The sequence below is a fragment of the Uloborus diversus genome, chromosome 8 (assembly GCF_026930045.1).
Source record: "Uloborus diversus isolate 005 chromosome 8, Udiv.v.3.1, whole genome shotgun sequence".
Taxonomy (NCBI): Eukaryota; Metazoa; Arthropoda; class Arachnida; order Araneae; family Uloboridae; genus Uloborus; species Uloborus diversus.
In genome coordinates, this window is record NC_072738.1 from 61,756,684 (window position 1) to 61,772,991 (window position 16,308).

A 16,308-nucleotide genomic window follows, 5' to 3' on the forward strand; every position below is an offset into this window, starting at 1 on the left:
CGACCTTCTGAGTCGGAAATAATTGCGGTATGATAAACTTCACCTAAACAATCATGCAACAAGGTATTATGTTTGCCTTTGCAAACAGAGCACACATATTTCGATTTACAGATCCCCACATGAGCATTAAGGCAATTTTTACAAAGTCCTTTTTGCTCTACAAATTTCAATTTTTCTGATGCACTCATGTCATGAAATCCAACGCACCAAAACAATGTGTGGTTGTTTTTACACAAAACACATACCCTCGGTTTATTATTTTTATTTTGAACTACAAACACCTTGCTTTTTTGGGACGAAGGGCCAAGGTTTTTAAGAGGTTGTTTAGTTTGAGCATTTTTACTCACGGTTTCTAATATTGACACCCTAGTTTCAAAAAAGTCTAGCAATTGATCGAAGCTTTCAACATCTTTACCTTTAAGAGACATTTGATACTGTTTAGAAGATTCTTTATCAACCTTTTGTAAAAATAAATGAGACAAAAGTATTTCTGATAGGTTATTTTGATCAAATTCTAGCACCTTTAAAGCGCGTAGATTTTTTTTGAAATTATCTATTAAATTTCGTAATTCTTTTGGAGATTCATTGTTTATTTTTTCTAGGTTGAATAAATTTTGAATATGGGCATTAACAACAAGTCTTTTATTTCAAAACGGGAAGTTAAGGCATTCATTAAAGAATCGTAAGTGTCTTCCGAGGTTTGCAAGGATTGAGCTTGACCTTTTAACGCAGATTTAAGGTAAAATAGCTTTTGCGTGTCATTTAATTGCTCGTTTTCATGGATTAAGGCTTTGAATTGCGTAGCGAAATTTTGAAATTCCTCATATTTGCCGGTAAAAATGGGTAAGGGAATTTCTGGCAGTTTATATTTAGTTTTAGCGATAGGTACATGCTGCGTAGCCGATACATTAGTACTAATCTGAGAATTGGCGTTTTTATGAATTTGAGAGAGGAGAGCTCGGATTCTTACCTCTGCATTCTCAATCGAAATTTCAATTTCTTCAAATGCCTGAAGGTTTTCCGTTATGTCAACGTTATCCGGTAGCCCAAGTACCTCTGTTTGAAGGGTCTTCAAATCTCTTAGAATTTCTTTTAGGGCTTGTAATTTCACTGTCAGTTGAACTTCAGTTTCTTCTTCCAACTCAACGGTATTTAGGAAATTTTCAATTCTTGTAACTCTTCCCTTGAGAATTCCTCTTTGACGGTTTATCACAGTTGGAACTCTTTCTATGACAGTTACCATATTTTCGGTATTTCTATGCGGCTAGGCGGACCACTTTGGTAAGGTTCACTGGTTTAATTTATAGTGGACTGTATTTTTAAAAAGGTAAATTGATAAAACGTAGGTAGAACATTTTTTATTAAGTAACTAAAACATACTGTATAAACAAATCTCGGTGTACCTGCACCGGAGTCTTCATGTAACGACTGCCGAAGCAGAAGGTGCGAGCCTTTTAACAACTGCGATGGCGCCACATGCGCATTACTTCTAGAGTTGAGATGTAACAGATACAACTGGCAAGATTTGTGAATTTTTTCAGATGGCTTCCAGGTTAATATCAGGAAGGTTACTGAATTTTAGCGGAAAACGTTCTTGGATTTTTCAAGGTATGTTTCTGTCAGAAATTGGGCACATCAGCTGCCCATCATTTTCCAGGAACGTTTCTGAATCGTTTTTACAGTATAAAAGATTGCGTTTTGAATGGCAGGCTTAAACACATTCGAAGTGATTAATTGTTTCAATGAACAGTATAATTTTACCGCCGCCATTAGATATAATGAAGATTTTAATTTTACTTTTTTAGTCAGAGTTCGCCCCCCCCCCCTCCTTTATTTGGAGAATTTTTGATCTGTAGAGCTCGGCACCTTTTTGGCTCTGACACCGTCGTGCGTTGCACGACCTTGCACATAGAGACGGCGCGGCCCTGGGGGGAATGAAAAATCGAGTAAAGACGTAGGCGTTTCAGCATCAGTAAAAAAAGGAAAAAGGTATCCTATTTTGCTTCCAACGCAGTTGTCCGGGCTACAAAATAGGCCCCATACCTGAAATTCCCATAACCATACTCTTAAGTATAGCCGCAATGAAGATGCATAGTAATTGTGTTTAGTTCTCTAATGTACATCTGCAATAAACCCCTCCCTGTTTAGTTTGCTAAGCATTATCTTGGAATACAAAACGTAAAAACATGTTTCATGAGAGAATTTGTAATTTTTTAGAACTAGTCGCAATGTACCGCACAGTGAGCAGAAAATAAGGTTTGAATCTACACTGTAAAAAAATTCCGAAACGTTACTGGGTATTTTCATATAACGTCTCGGGATTTCAATGGTTTTTATACACTTCCTGGAAATATCAAGTATCATCGTCAAAAAGTTTCCTGAATTGCTACAAGTTGCATGAATGCAGACTTCTCACTGTTATGAAAAAATATTTTTAGCTCCCAGTTCAAAGATTAACTGACAGTATTTATAACGTGTATCAGCTTTAATTCGATCGCGGCTCGTCCAGACTGATTTAAGCTCCCAAAGGGAGCGAATAAGTCTTTGGACTACTTAGCTTGCTAGAGTTGCACTGAAGTAAGATGCTTGATACTTATTTGCGATTCTGGCTTAGCTTTGGCCGTGTTTGAAATATGGCTTTTGGAGCTGTTATATTATTCCTACTTAAGGTTACTCTGAAATTCCAGAGACACGACTAGCGTTATACGGGAAGATTTCTGGATTTTTCAGGATAATCTGAGGAAGTTTGCTGAATTTTAGCGGAAAACTTTCCTGGTTTTTGCGAGATATGTTACTGGCAGAAATTGGGCACATCAGCTGCCTATTATTTTCCAGGAACGTTTCTGAATCGTTTTTACAGTGTAAACATAGCATGTAACTGAAGTTACGAGTGCAATCAGAATTCACCATCTGGGAGGTGAAGTTCTTAACGGTCCTGACATATATATAAAATATAATAACAGAATTGGTGATATCAAAAAGGCTTCTCGGAATTTCGTCCTCGGAATACTTGTCCTCAGGTGATTGAAATTGACGCTTCAGGTCATTTTTTTGTCCCGGGCCTTCGCGAGCAGCCTGTTCACTGGCCTTCACGTGTGGATGCTACCCCTTAGGTGGCGTCTATATGCTCCCCGGAATCGACTTTATAACCAAAAAGCAATGGGCTAAGCCAGAGAGGGGCAGGAATGGGCAACTTCCCTTTCTAACAGAGACCCTCTGACTCACATGGGTCTTCCAAATGTCCTCAGAGATAGTTTAAAACTTCAGTTTCGAAACATTGGCAGGTGAGAGCAAGATAACGACTTTTCTACCCATTTGACCAAAAATAGTATAAAAGGCTTTTTTAACGGGAGAGGAAGGGAATAATTTCATAGTTTCAATGGGGGGGGGGGGGGGCAACTGAAAACCACTATCTTGCTGAGCCTATGCTTGCCCCTCCCTAACGGGGATCGTACTCCCATACTTGAAACATTATGCTGGCGGAAAATGATGGAACAGATGATCTTTGAAACACTATTTATCAGGGGTGCCCCTTAAGAGCAAGGGCACATCCCCCTCCCAAAAAAAAGTAAAAAATGCCCTTCAAAATTCCTCCCCCCCTAATAATTTCAATATGGCGCAGTCTGCGCCACGACAACACACCCCCTTCCCCGTCAGTGGTCACCCCTGAATTTATCATGTTGGGCATTAGAAGCCCAGAGTAATCACCTCACTACATTTCTTGATTTCGAAGACATTTATTTGACACAAACAAATTGAAGCTTTTAGCTTAAATTTTAGCAAACCATCGAGAGGTTCGCAAACTTCTGCCAACCGGCCTAAGCCAAGCCTTTTCCATGACGTCACATGTCCTTGTAATATCCTGTGATAATTTCAGAAGCAAAGTCTCTTCTCTTCTGCACGGCTTACAGCTTAGATCAGAAATTGGAAGACGATTTGCCTACAAGCAATTTTACTTTACATTTTAATTAAATAAAAAATACTTTAGTATCTAAGAAAGCGAAACCTTGACGTAAAATCTGAAATAGGTTCCAAGAAAATTAGAGTACTGAAATATTTGTTTAACGTTTTACATCTCCAGTATGCTCTCTCTCCCTGGATTATTTACAAGTGTAGTAGTTCGTCCTCTTCCAGGTCTCATAGATCTGAGTTTTTAAAATTTGCAACTTTTACGTATTATTTAATTATGAATGTCTTTAAGCTAAGGACTCTTGGCAGATGCAGCAAATTAGTTGTAAGTCTTTTTTCTATTATTTCCTTTTTTTTGCTTGAATTCTGCCTTTCCTTTAATAAGTACACGCAGTAAAGGTCATCATGGTTCTGCAATGATACTAAATTTTGAGCTACATATTTTGAAATTTATGTACCATGGTAAATTTTAATCCCATTAACACTTACTTGTATTTATCAAACCACAGCTGAAACTTTTTAACACCAAATATATTTAACATAACTTAAAAAGTCGAACCGGAAAGTTGCTGCTTGCTTTTGAAAATTTGTTGAGCTTAAAGAGCAATCAGCTGATAGATAATTATTTTTTACCTTCTAAAATGTATTTGTTTTATCGCCATTATGTGTTAAAAGCAAGTTCGTTGCACCTTTTTTTTTTAACCGAGCTGCGTACGGAATTGTGCTGGACAGAACGCTTAAATTTAAATACATTTTTTTTTTAAATATCTTGATACAATGCAAAACTACGCAAAAAGAAAGAAAATTACCAATCAATCAAGAATTCTCGTTTTCCCTTGAAGCTTATTTTATTAGTTTGACATCTGCACAAGTATTTCAAAAAGCAATTCTGAGTTCTAAATTTGAGACATTTCTTCTAAAATTTGAACCAAAATGATTGGCTGTTATTGGAAGGTTCCCAAATAGGGTTTAGAATTCTTCATATTCTACATTCTAACCGGTGACACAGTAAAGCCTCTCGTACCATTAAGCCTTATAGAACCAATCAATGTAACAATACAACATAAATATCAAATACCTTTAAAACATTTAAAATACAATAAAATATAATATTAAGACTAGTAGCTTTGGGAGATGTTATCACTTTAAATATGTATAGTTTTTTTTCTAGACTTTTTACTTCCTTTTACAAAAAAGGAAGTATTGTATTCGAGAAAAAAATTTCACTCAAAAATGGCTTTAATTTCCATTTTGCTCACCCCCGAATGAATATTGAGTTTTTTTTTTCAACCCGACCACGCATGGATGTGTGCCTAGCAGCGTACAAACACCCGAAATATCCATTTTGACGATCCCCGAGTTAATTACAGCGAGTTTTCTCGTGACGTCTATGTATGTATGTATGTGTGTATGTATGTCGCATAACTCTAGGAATGTCCTAGAAAGTTGAAATTTGGTACATGAACTCCTAATGGGGTCTAGTTGTGCGCCTTCCTTTTTGGTTGCAATTGTATGCTTTAAAAGGGGTTTTTTGCTCCGTTTAAGGGGGAAATCGTTGTTAATTTCGATGTAAACTCAAGTGGTGTATAATTTATCGGACACTTGGCAATATATCGCCAGTCTTCTGGTCATCAACTTGGTAACAAATTTGGTGATTTTTTTTTTCAATTTTTTTTTTTTAAATCTGGTTTCAATTTGGCCATTGTTGGTAATATTTAGAGAGTTAACTATTGAATCACATTGAAATTGCCAATAATGAGAAAATAACATTAAGTTGGTGTAAAAGGAAGTCATGTGATGCACACATTAGATTGTTTTATTTTATTTTTATTTTCTTATTTGCCAAGGTCCGATTTGAATTTGCTCCATTTCTAAAAAACTTTGGTTACAGATTTGGTGCCCTGGAGCTGTGTGCCCATGCCTTAATCTGACCCTGTATTATATCCCCCCTCCCGTGGCTTTGCAGGTCCCATATAGTCTGTAGGTTATGCAAGGTCCAACCAATATCAATATCTCTTTGGTTTCTGGATCTGGGGGTTGTCAGCTTCTGGTCTAGATTTTAAAAACATCTGTTTCTACAGTGCCATCAAAACAGTTAAACCACATATAGCATTAGGTGAGGGGGCCCTAGAGTGTAATTGGGATCCTTGAAAATAATGCCTGGTGAATTTTTCATTGAGTAGGTAGCACTACAAAATTAAATAAAGGATTTGTTAAAAATATAAAGCATTTGAAACCTTATATAACTATATGCTTAAAAATTGTAACTTTGGAACTGATGTGATATACCCCACCCTTGGCGACTTTTTCCTGTTGGCGCCAAGAAAGCGTCGCCAAGAAAACGATGTATGACGACATAGGTCATACATCGTTCTTAGCGATGCTTTTTTAGCGCCAACAGGAAAAAATCAGATAAAAAAACATGATCAAAGCACTTCAGAACACAATATATATAAAAACAACATAAAAGCACAACAAAAAGCATCACGAATATATGCTTCAAAAATGTACAGGGCCGGGGTTTTGTAAACATATTAAAATACAATGAAATAAATTATTGTATTAATTACAAGTCGAAATTAATGCATTAATTTTTTTTCATCATTTCTCCGGGATACGAGCCCTCGGTCTCATAGTACTTTCGTAATGAGACCTCGGCTCGCCGGCCCTGCCTCGGTCTCATTACGAAAGTACTATGAGACCTCTGGCTCGCCAGGACCTCGCTCCGCTCGGTCCGTTATCCCTCCGACTGTTAATATACATTACAGTCGGAGTATAGTCACAGTTATGTATATTTTCATGGAGACACCCAAGGGTGTCTCCTTCCGTTCAGTGTACAATAATGACACAGTTTTAAGTGTGAAATATGCACCATTATTGTGCAGATTTATTAATAAAATTCAACATTTTTAAGAGTAGGACTGAGCAACAAATACATTAAGAAGACAATCATTAAAAGAACATAAAACAACACTAAACATCGCGATATATGTAACAAAGATATCAAAAACTAACTATCTAAGAACACAATACTTAAAAGTACGTGCACTTACCTCTTTTTTAAATTCTTTTCCATCCACCCCCGCATCAGGCTGTGCACATATGTCCCGCTCTTACGGAAATTATCCTCTTTTTTATTATTATTGTTTTAATTTAAGTTTAAATTGAAACTTTATTTTAAAGTATTCAACTTAAAAATACTTCAAATTAAAATCCCTCTAAGAGCGGAACATATGTGCACCTACCTCCACGGATACACGTGCGAAAAGAATTAGTTCACATCTGTACTTCCCAGGTATATTCTGCAGGGTTACTAGGGCTACCGGAAAAAGTTTTATCGCCAACGTTGGCGATTTTCGAAATGAGCTAAAAATTCTATCCTCGCCAAGGGGGGGGGGGTATATAACATCTGTACCGTAACTTTTCAAACTTTCACAGGATACTTTTAACTTATTCCACTAGCTACCCATGATATGCCCTTCCCTCTTTTCAAAGTTCTGAGGTTGCTTGCATCTGTAACTCTTCCCTTTTTTTTAGATTTTGTCTCATAATTTAGCAAATTTGGTGACAGCATGACAATATTATGTTATCCCCCCCCCCTTTCTTTCTTGTTTTGAATAAAAGCTCTTGTCTCTAAATGTAGGTAGATTTCTGCAGAAGTATCTAATTTTCCTGAAACTCCTCATCTCCTAAAATTTCTAATGTTTTGAAATTTGTCCTAAATAGCCTAAATTTCATTATTTTACCCAACATTTCTGCTGAAAAAAAAAAATAAAAGCTCCATTGGAATGGACTCAAACTTTTCCGAATAGTCTTGTTCACTTATTATTTTTAATGAAATGAAAGAAAAGGGGGCTCAAACAAACCAAGTGCTGCGACCAGAGCCCATATGCAAAATTTTGAGGGGGGCTCAAAAATTTTCCCTATAGTTAAGCAGAATATTTTCCCCGTGGAAACCAATTTCAGTGCAGATTAGACACATTGAAATTTGACATTTTTAATTACTTATTCATTTATGACTGGAAAAGAAATTTTTATACATTTTTGCAAAGAAAAAAACACTAAAAGCAAGGAAGTCCTCATTTCTAAGGGGAAGGCTTGAACCCCCCCCCTTGCCCACCCTCCATATGGGCGAAATTGGACCAGACTATTCAGGGATGAGATTTTTCTGGCTTTTTCTGTTGACTTTTAGAACCTTTCCTCTTTTTTTTTTTTTTTGCCTCTTTCAGACCTTATTTTTCTCAAAAATCGGAAATAAATACAATTTTTTCAAATTTTCGGTCCCCGATTTCTTGTTTTTTCTATTTTTCTCTCTTGAATCTTCATCCTCCGTGATATCTGCCAAAAACGTACGTCTTGGAATCATGCCAACGATGTCAAACACGTGCCTGCGCCGAAATTCGCATGCCTCGTTTGAGGTCTCAATCTTTCTGCATCCTGAAAGTATTTCAGTTATTTTTAATGTTGGGTGGTTTTTCACTATATGCAACCTTATATCTGCTTATTTTATTCATCATTTCAATAATATTTTTATTTCTTTAATTTATTTTGAAAAAAATGCAAAAGTCAATCAAAAAATGTGGCATAACACCCACAGTCAGGGTTGCCAGACGTCCTGGATTTCAAGGGACAGTCCCGTATTGAAAAATTGTCCCGCGTCCCGGGGAACTTCCGTACGGGACGGCTAAAGTCCAGTATTCTAGCTTATTACAATATTTTACAAAACGAAGTCTTATTATTTTAAGGGAAAAAATTAAATGAAGCAAAAAATGTGAAAAAAAGAGCAAAAAGAAAATCACGTGGCAGCAAACGTAAATATTATTTTCGTTTCAATTTGGTTTTTGTTTTGGCATGAGCGGCATACCAATGATTACTTCCTCTTTGCTGATTGGCTAATGTTGGAAATATGTGCATGCGTTGGCAATTGCAATGAAAACGATTTTTATACTTTGATCAGTGACGTTTTGTAAAGTTTAATGCTTTGATATGATTGAATTCCTCAGATTTTTCATGAAGAAATATTCTACGTCGGAAAGCACCCCTTAAGAATACACCATACCCTGTAGATGCCCTCAAACTTAAAAAAAATTCCCCCCCCCCTCCCCCCACCTTTTACTCCTAGAAGCCTGTCCTGTATTTAATGTTCTTAAATCTGCCCAGTCTCGAATTTTATTGAAACTTGGCAGGGTTACTTTTTTTTTTGTGTATTTAAGAAAGTAAAAAATATTTATGGTGAATCTCAAACCGTTTAGGCTTTACAGCCTGTTAAAAGTTTTGAGATTTCATGATTAAATGAGGCAGTTGCAAGTTGTTCTTTTGATTCCAAAATCGTATTAGGAAGTTTTTAAAGACAAATTTTGGGTTCCAATGCAAGGAAAAAGATCACCAATCATCTATATACATATATATTTATTTTCAATTCTTACTATGAAAAGTATGTTCTACCACATAAAGAAATTTTAGATTTTTCTTTCGGTTGTAAATTTTTACTTTACAAACAGATCTAATTTTAAAATTTATATTCTCACTCGTTTAACACTATAAACTCAAATGTTTTTAATGAAAAAAATGTATTTTTCAGTAAAAAATATGAAAAGTTGACACTATTGTGTGATGCAGCCAAGATTGACGTCAGACTACCCCAACCCTTTGTTCAATAACTCAGGGGTTAGAAATTGTTGCCGCTTTTTCAAAATTTAGATTTATTTATTAATAAACAGTCTTGCAAGAAATGGTACACTGCAGCAAACTGTACAAAATTATTACTTATGCTTAATTAAATATGTATTATCTTTAAAACTGGTAAATTAGCAATTTTTTATTGAATTTTTGAATATCATGGTTTCCAGGTTCTATTTTGATGTGGTTTTAGATATCATCCCTTTTACGAATTTTTTTTTTGGATTTCCTCCTTTTTGCTCTCTGACCATTCTCATCCCTGTCTATTGTACTAGCTTTTTGTTTACATTTTGCAATGGTTTCTATTCTAGCACATGCACTCTGAGTGTATCTTCATATTTAAATCTTCAAAATATTTTTATAGGGCTTATCACATCTTTTAGGACGAAAATTTTTTTTAATTAAGATCTGCTTTCTTTTATTAACACATTTTTCTGTTAAAAAGTAAGTTTTATATCTTATGAAAATAATTCTAAAAACAAAAATAAGTCAGGGGAAAATATTAAAGCAAGTTTATTTCTATAAAAATTAAAGGAGAAATTGAACTTTCTCAAGCAGATGGTTATGAAGTAAAGGAAATGTGCCTGCCTCTCCTCAATAACTTTTAAGAAAATACCTACTCTAAACTGAATAAATTATTTTGTTTTATTTATTGATTTATACATACAATCACAGTATTTGAAACTTTTTCTTTAATAAGCATTTTTAAAAGTGTTTTTTTCTTTCCGGGAATGGGGGCGTGCAGTCAGTAATTAGCAAAGTTGATAGAAATGAAGCATGTGTTCAACATGAGTGTTTATTGATATTTGATGTTTATTGTTCTAAAAATTTTGTCAAAATGTTTTCTTATTTTCTTGAAAATCCCTGACACCTGTATGTGCATGCTTGTATTTTATCAGTTAGTAAAATTTGTAGTTTCATTCAGTTAATTAAGAATCTCCATGCTCCTCTCCCCCATCCCACTCCCAGGATAAAAAAAAATAATTAAAAAAAGTATGTTTAGAACACTTCCAGCGATATTTTGTGGGTCAGATTTGTGATTGTATTTTGCATTTTGTAATTTTTTATTTTAATGGTACTTTTTCGTTAAAAGTACGTCACCTTTTTAATTTTAGTGATTTTACTTTACATTCATCATTTTTGCAAGCAAGAATTATTTTGATATTGCCAGTCGCTTTAAGCAATTTTTTATTGTCACCAAGGTAGAAAGTGAGAAGATCCCCAAACAGAAAAGTGCCATTTTACTAATTCTTTGAGCAGAATATAAAAGCTTGTTTTATGAAATTGAAATGAGACCTTATGTTATATTTATTGCTCATGAAAGATTTTAAATTTTAGACACTTCGATCTGCTCATACTGCAGCTAAAGTAGAATCAGAAATAGAGGTTTTAACTAAGCAAGATGCAAAGGTAAGTTCTTATACAACATGTTATACTAGTGCTTTTATTTTATGTATTACTGTTTAGTGCAGTAACCCCTTTAATATAATATCTTGCTAATTGAGAGGCAACAAAAAAAAATTCATCCGAAAACAGCATAAAAAGTAATTTTTCAATTAATGTACAATATTAATGTTACGTACACCCATTAAGATTAGTTTATCATCATATTAAGATTATTTTCTTAAATAATTGTAATAATTTTAAAATGCTTCTCTTGTTATAAGGTAGAATATGAATTGAAAGTCAAAGTTTAAAAAACTAGTAAATTTAGGCGATGTGAAAAACATATCAGTTTTGTTCATTAAAAAGAAATTTTAATTCAGTGTCCAATGTAAAGCAATCTTTTTTTTTTTTCTTTTCTTTTTGAATATAATGTTCTAGGAAACGAAGAAAAGACATAAGATATCTAAATGGCAAATTTTATTAGGCAAATATCTTTATCAGTGCTGGCTGGTGATGTGCCTTGTTCAACTCAAGAAAACAATATTTTTTTTATCAATTTCAATTTTTAAATATTATAAAAATGTTAATCACATAAATATGCATAAAATTTTTCAAATATTTTTATTAAATATTGAACTCTGAAGTTGTAAGTTTACTGCATTCAATGCTAATTAGTGAGATTTATAGTGTATTTAACTATGAAGTGTCACTTGTTTTAGAGTAGTTAACGTATTTTTTGTGTTTACTTTAGAGTAAATTGCTCAAAACATTTTTTAATTTCATTTTTACCATTTGAATTTGCTCTAACATTTTTTTTTTTTTTTTGAAAATATTCTTGGTTCTTGTGTTATGGAATTAAAAAATGAAATACGTATATAGTCTTTTAGAAACAATCTAAATTTTGTTCGATCCTCAAATCACATTTCTTGCAATTTCACTTTTTTTTTCACTATTCTACACATTTTATTAGCAATAACTTTGGTTTGATACATTAATTAATATATATTTAGTCAAAATCAATTAGCATCATTGTTTGTTATTGACTTAGACTAGGTTAAAATCATTTTTAAAATATTTTATTTTTTTGCTTCTTTATTTATTTATTTATTTATTTATTTTTTTTGCCCTAAAATAAATTCCAGTAAAGTTTTTATTACTTCTTGAATCTTAATTTAAACGATCCTACTTTTCCTAAAACTGATTTTCAATTAAAAAATAAACAAAGATATTCTACTGCTGCACAGGGGTAATTTCTAGGGCAAAAAAATTAGTTTCACAAATGTATCACTCCATTTGATAAAGTTTTTAATTCATTTTATTTTGTTGCACAGATTTCAGAAGGCTCTGCTGGTATAACTGTTGCCTCAGTTGAAAATTACCAGCCCGTAACATATGTTACAGTTGCAGTAAAAGCTGGATCAAAATATGAAAATGGCAGCAATCTTGGTGTTTCCCACTGTCTTCGCAATTCCGCTACTTTGGTAACATGCATATACCTTTATTTCTGTTTTGTTTTCATTATGTTTAGTTTATTTTTCTTGTTGTTTACTAAATATGAATAGCAAATTCAGTGATTTTATGTAGGGGGAGTGGCCTTGGGACATGACCCACCTTAGGACACCAGGCTTTAATTTTGTAAACAGAAATTAGTTCTCTTAGGACATTATCGATGGGAGCAGGATCTAATCTTCAATGTACTTTGGAATTTCTCACATTAACAGTTAAAGACTGATCTAATTTTTCTTTATTTTGAGAGGTTCAAAGTTGCATTAATAGGTGGTTTCATTATTAAAATTTTTAAGTGGGAAATGAAATAATTTCAATCAGAGCATATGGGAATTAAAATATGTCCTTTTATAATAATTTGAAGGTTAAAAATGCATTGTGCTACTAAGTCTAACTTTTGAAAAGTTGATATATAATAACAAATCTAAGTGGGGCAGGTTGGGACACACAGTGGTGGAGCAGTTTGGGACCCTGTCCCAAGCTGCTCCACCAGTGTACAGTACAGAAAAAGCCTATTTCAATATTCTTGATGAATCTGATGAGTTTAAATTAACTAAAATTGAGAAAATGGCAACTGTTATATAGAAAATTGGATTTTTCTTTCTCTGTAAAGTTTTAAAATAATAAAATAACAAAAATGGTGAGATTTAGAAAAGAAAATAGGAAGCTCCCTGCTGTTGATTTGTCTGTTCTTGAAACAGCAGCAGAAAAAGTTCTAAGCAATAAGATTTCAATTATTTAAGATGACAGTTATTAGGATTATTGCTGGTGTCCCAAGGTGCCCCACCTAGTGGGGCAGATTGGGATGTTATAGTGATTTTTTTAATTTTTTTATGAAAGTTTGATTTGATGAAATAATGAAATAAAATAAATTTTCATTGAAGCAAAAGTGTCTAAATTGCCTGTTCAGCTAAGTTTGGTGAAAATTGGTTTGAAAATAAAATTTCTAAATATCATTATCAAAAAAGTGTCCCAAGGTGCCCCATCTTTCCCTACAGTGCAACTTCAGTGACTCGACACGCGGATAGCTTGGTTACCCGGGTAATTCGGCATTTATTTTTCTTTCAGTTAGACTAATACTCATTTCATTGGGCTAAAACCTCTCTAACTTGACACACATTTGCAGAAACCCCTATACATCAACGTCCAATTGCTCTTTCTAGACCAATTTTTGCTACCAACCTTCTTTCATATTGGCCTTTCCTCAGAATTTTACGCTGTGGTCGGTTAATCCATTTCTAGAAAGTGCTTTCAGAGAATTCCATCTTTTATCCAGGGGATTCAGCCGAATCAAAATTTGCTTTAGTGCAATTCTAAAAGGGTAGGATAAATGTACCTTGGGGAGTCCACTAGAAGAAGGGACCATGACATGTTTTTCAAACAAGTATGAGCAGGACTTTTTATCTTTAAAAGACATCACCTACACGAAGCTTTTATCTCTTTTCAAATACAGTATAACTTTGATTTAACAATACCCAATTTAACGATTTCCTCTATTTAATTAAATATTTCACTGGTCCAGATCTGAATATTAAATGTTGTTACTCCTCAATTCAACAATATCCTTGATTTAACTATAATTTTTTCCAGTACCTTGACCATCGTTAAATCGATGTTATACTGTGTTATGGAATTATTCTTCATAAGGTATTCAAATAAAATTAGTAATTTTATTATGGGTACTTCTCAAAAAAAGAACACAAAAGAAAATGATTATTCATTTAATGGAACTTTTTTTCATAATGTGAATGTTAAGCATTAGTAAGTAAGAGATGCAGAAACTCTTTAGGGATTAATATTATGGATCCTCAGTAAGTTTACATTCACTTAAGTCAGCATGTTTTCACCTTACCTTGTAGTGTCGAGTTATTAAGGTTCCACTGTATACTGCACAAATGTATCGTAAGTTATCAGCCAAAAGAATTTTTTTTAATAGTATGAATTGACTTAAGAACTTCATTTTATTTTATTATAAAATGTTTATTACTGTTCCACTGAAAAAGTTGCCTTTAAAAAAAGTTTTAATTAGGCTATTTTAAGTTGTTTTTAACTGATAACTTTCAATAATCAGGGGTTTTTCTTTTTCTAAATCATATGAACAATGATGTGCATTGTTTTTCGGATTAGCTCTTTGTTTTATTCGAAAATGTTTTTTAATATGAAGAAAGAGATTTTGTACTTTTGGTAAAAGTGGAGAACCTTCATGCATTACTGCTCAAGTTTATTTAAAAGATTGTTTTTCCTTTCCGAGCTTTCAAAAAACTAATGCTTTTTATTTCCCCCCCCCCAGAAGTCATTAAGAAAAATAAACAAAATGAAAAAGTATGCTAAACTTAGTAGCTAAAATTTTAATTTCTTCTATTATGGCATCTTTATGTTCAACTAATTTGTGCTGCACACTTAAAGAAGACTGTCATTGGCTTTTTGATAAATAAAACATCTACAGTGAAGTGAACATCCTATGAGCGATCACCTCTATAATACAACCACCTGCATTCCACTGATTTTTTCTCCAATTGATTCAATGTTAAAAGTCCTCTGAGGAGAGGCTAGAAAACCCTTTCTTAGCGACCATATTTATCTCATATCTAAAAATTTTCTAGTACATAGTGTCTAATGAGCATATTCAGTAAATTCTCCCTTTGGTGACATTATTCTCAGAACAATGAGTCGTCACTTCTAAAAAGTTTCACTGTTCAATAAAATATGTGCAGTTTTTTGTTTTTTTTTTCCCCTGCTTCACCAATCAAATGTATGCTTATTAGGAGATCATGGACCAATGAATGCACCTTCCCCCCCCCCCCCCCGCATCATAATCCTGCTTTTTTTGGGGAGGGGGAGGTGAGTTTGAAACAGTAATTGAATCAATTAAATTTATTTTAAAACTTATTTTTGTGTTTAGCATTATTATTTATTTCATTTTTAGAATAATAGGTATTTTTTCATGCTCCTATTTATTATTAATACATATTACTTTTACACGAAAATGAACTAAAAATTGCTTGATCTGAAAATAAATAAATAATAATATCAAGTAATGCCAAATTGAAGTTTCATAGTCGGTTATGCAAGCTGTTACTTTGAGATCTGGGAGAAAATTAATAATTATTGTCTTAAAATTTTCTTACACTTTTTATTTATGTTTCTTATTTTTATTTATACGATAAGTTGTTTAAACTATTTACTTTTCAGTCTTCAAATAACCATACTGCATTTGCATTAACGAGAAACCTGGAACTTAACGGCTCAAAGCTTTCTATTGAATCTACGAGAGAACATATGCTGTACACTTTGCAGTGTAATCGAGATGAAGTGTGAGTGGATTTTTAGCGTATGTTTTATTTTCATGCAGCATTAAGTTTTAAAAAACAATGCAATGTAGTGGAGATAAATTGAGAGGTTTTTCCAGTCTTAAAATGGACCTTTCACATGTGATTTATAATCTGAAGGACAAATCATTTACATAAGTTACAACATCCTTTCTCAAATACTTGTTTCTGCCTGGAACATGTGCAGGGTTGCCAACCTTGGAGAAATAATTTGAGGAGCATCTATGGTGATTTTGAAGAGCATTTTGAAATTTTGTGGAGCAGCTCGGTATTTTCCATAAAGTTCAATAAAAAAAAAACTAAAACCACTTATCTAAAATTGTTTTTGAGCTTTGATAATTATTTTAAGCATTAGCATAAAAATAAAAAACAGCTTTAAACACTATGTCATGCTTGAAAACGCTCGACCTAGAACTGCAGAGCAAACGTTTTTTCGGAGCTGCATAGTTACGCAATTTTTGCAGAACATCTCCTCAAGATGCAGAGCAGTTGGCAACCC

At 33.4% G+C, this 16,308-nt stretch overlaps 1 protein-coding gene across 1 annotated transcript in view; it reads left to right on the forward strand.

Moving 5' to 3' along the window:
* The first annotated feature begins 3,926 nt into the window (after positions 1–3,926).
* The window catches only part of LOC129227238 (cytochrome b-c1 complex subunit 2, mitochondrial-like), a 36,804-nt gene continuing 24,422 nt past the window's right edge, over positions 3,927–16,308 (forward strand). The window contains exons 1-4 of the mRNA XM_054861747.1: positions 3,927–4,234; positions 10,927–10,998; positions 12,306–12,455; positions 15,673–15,794. Of these exons, the coding sequence (XP_054717722.1) occupies positions 4,187–4,234; positions 10,927–10,998; positions 12,306–12,455; positions 15,673–15,794 (392 nt within the window). The 5' untranslated portion in view covers positions 3,927–4,186. The remainder of the gene's footprint in view (positions 4,235–10,926; positions 10,999–12,305; positions 12,456–15,672; positions 15,795–16,308) is intronic.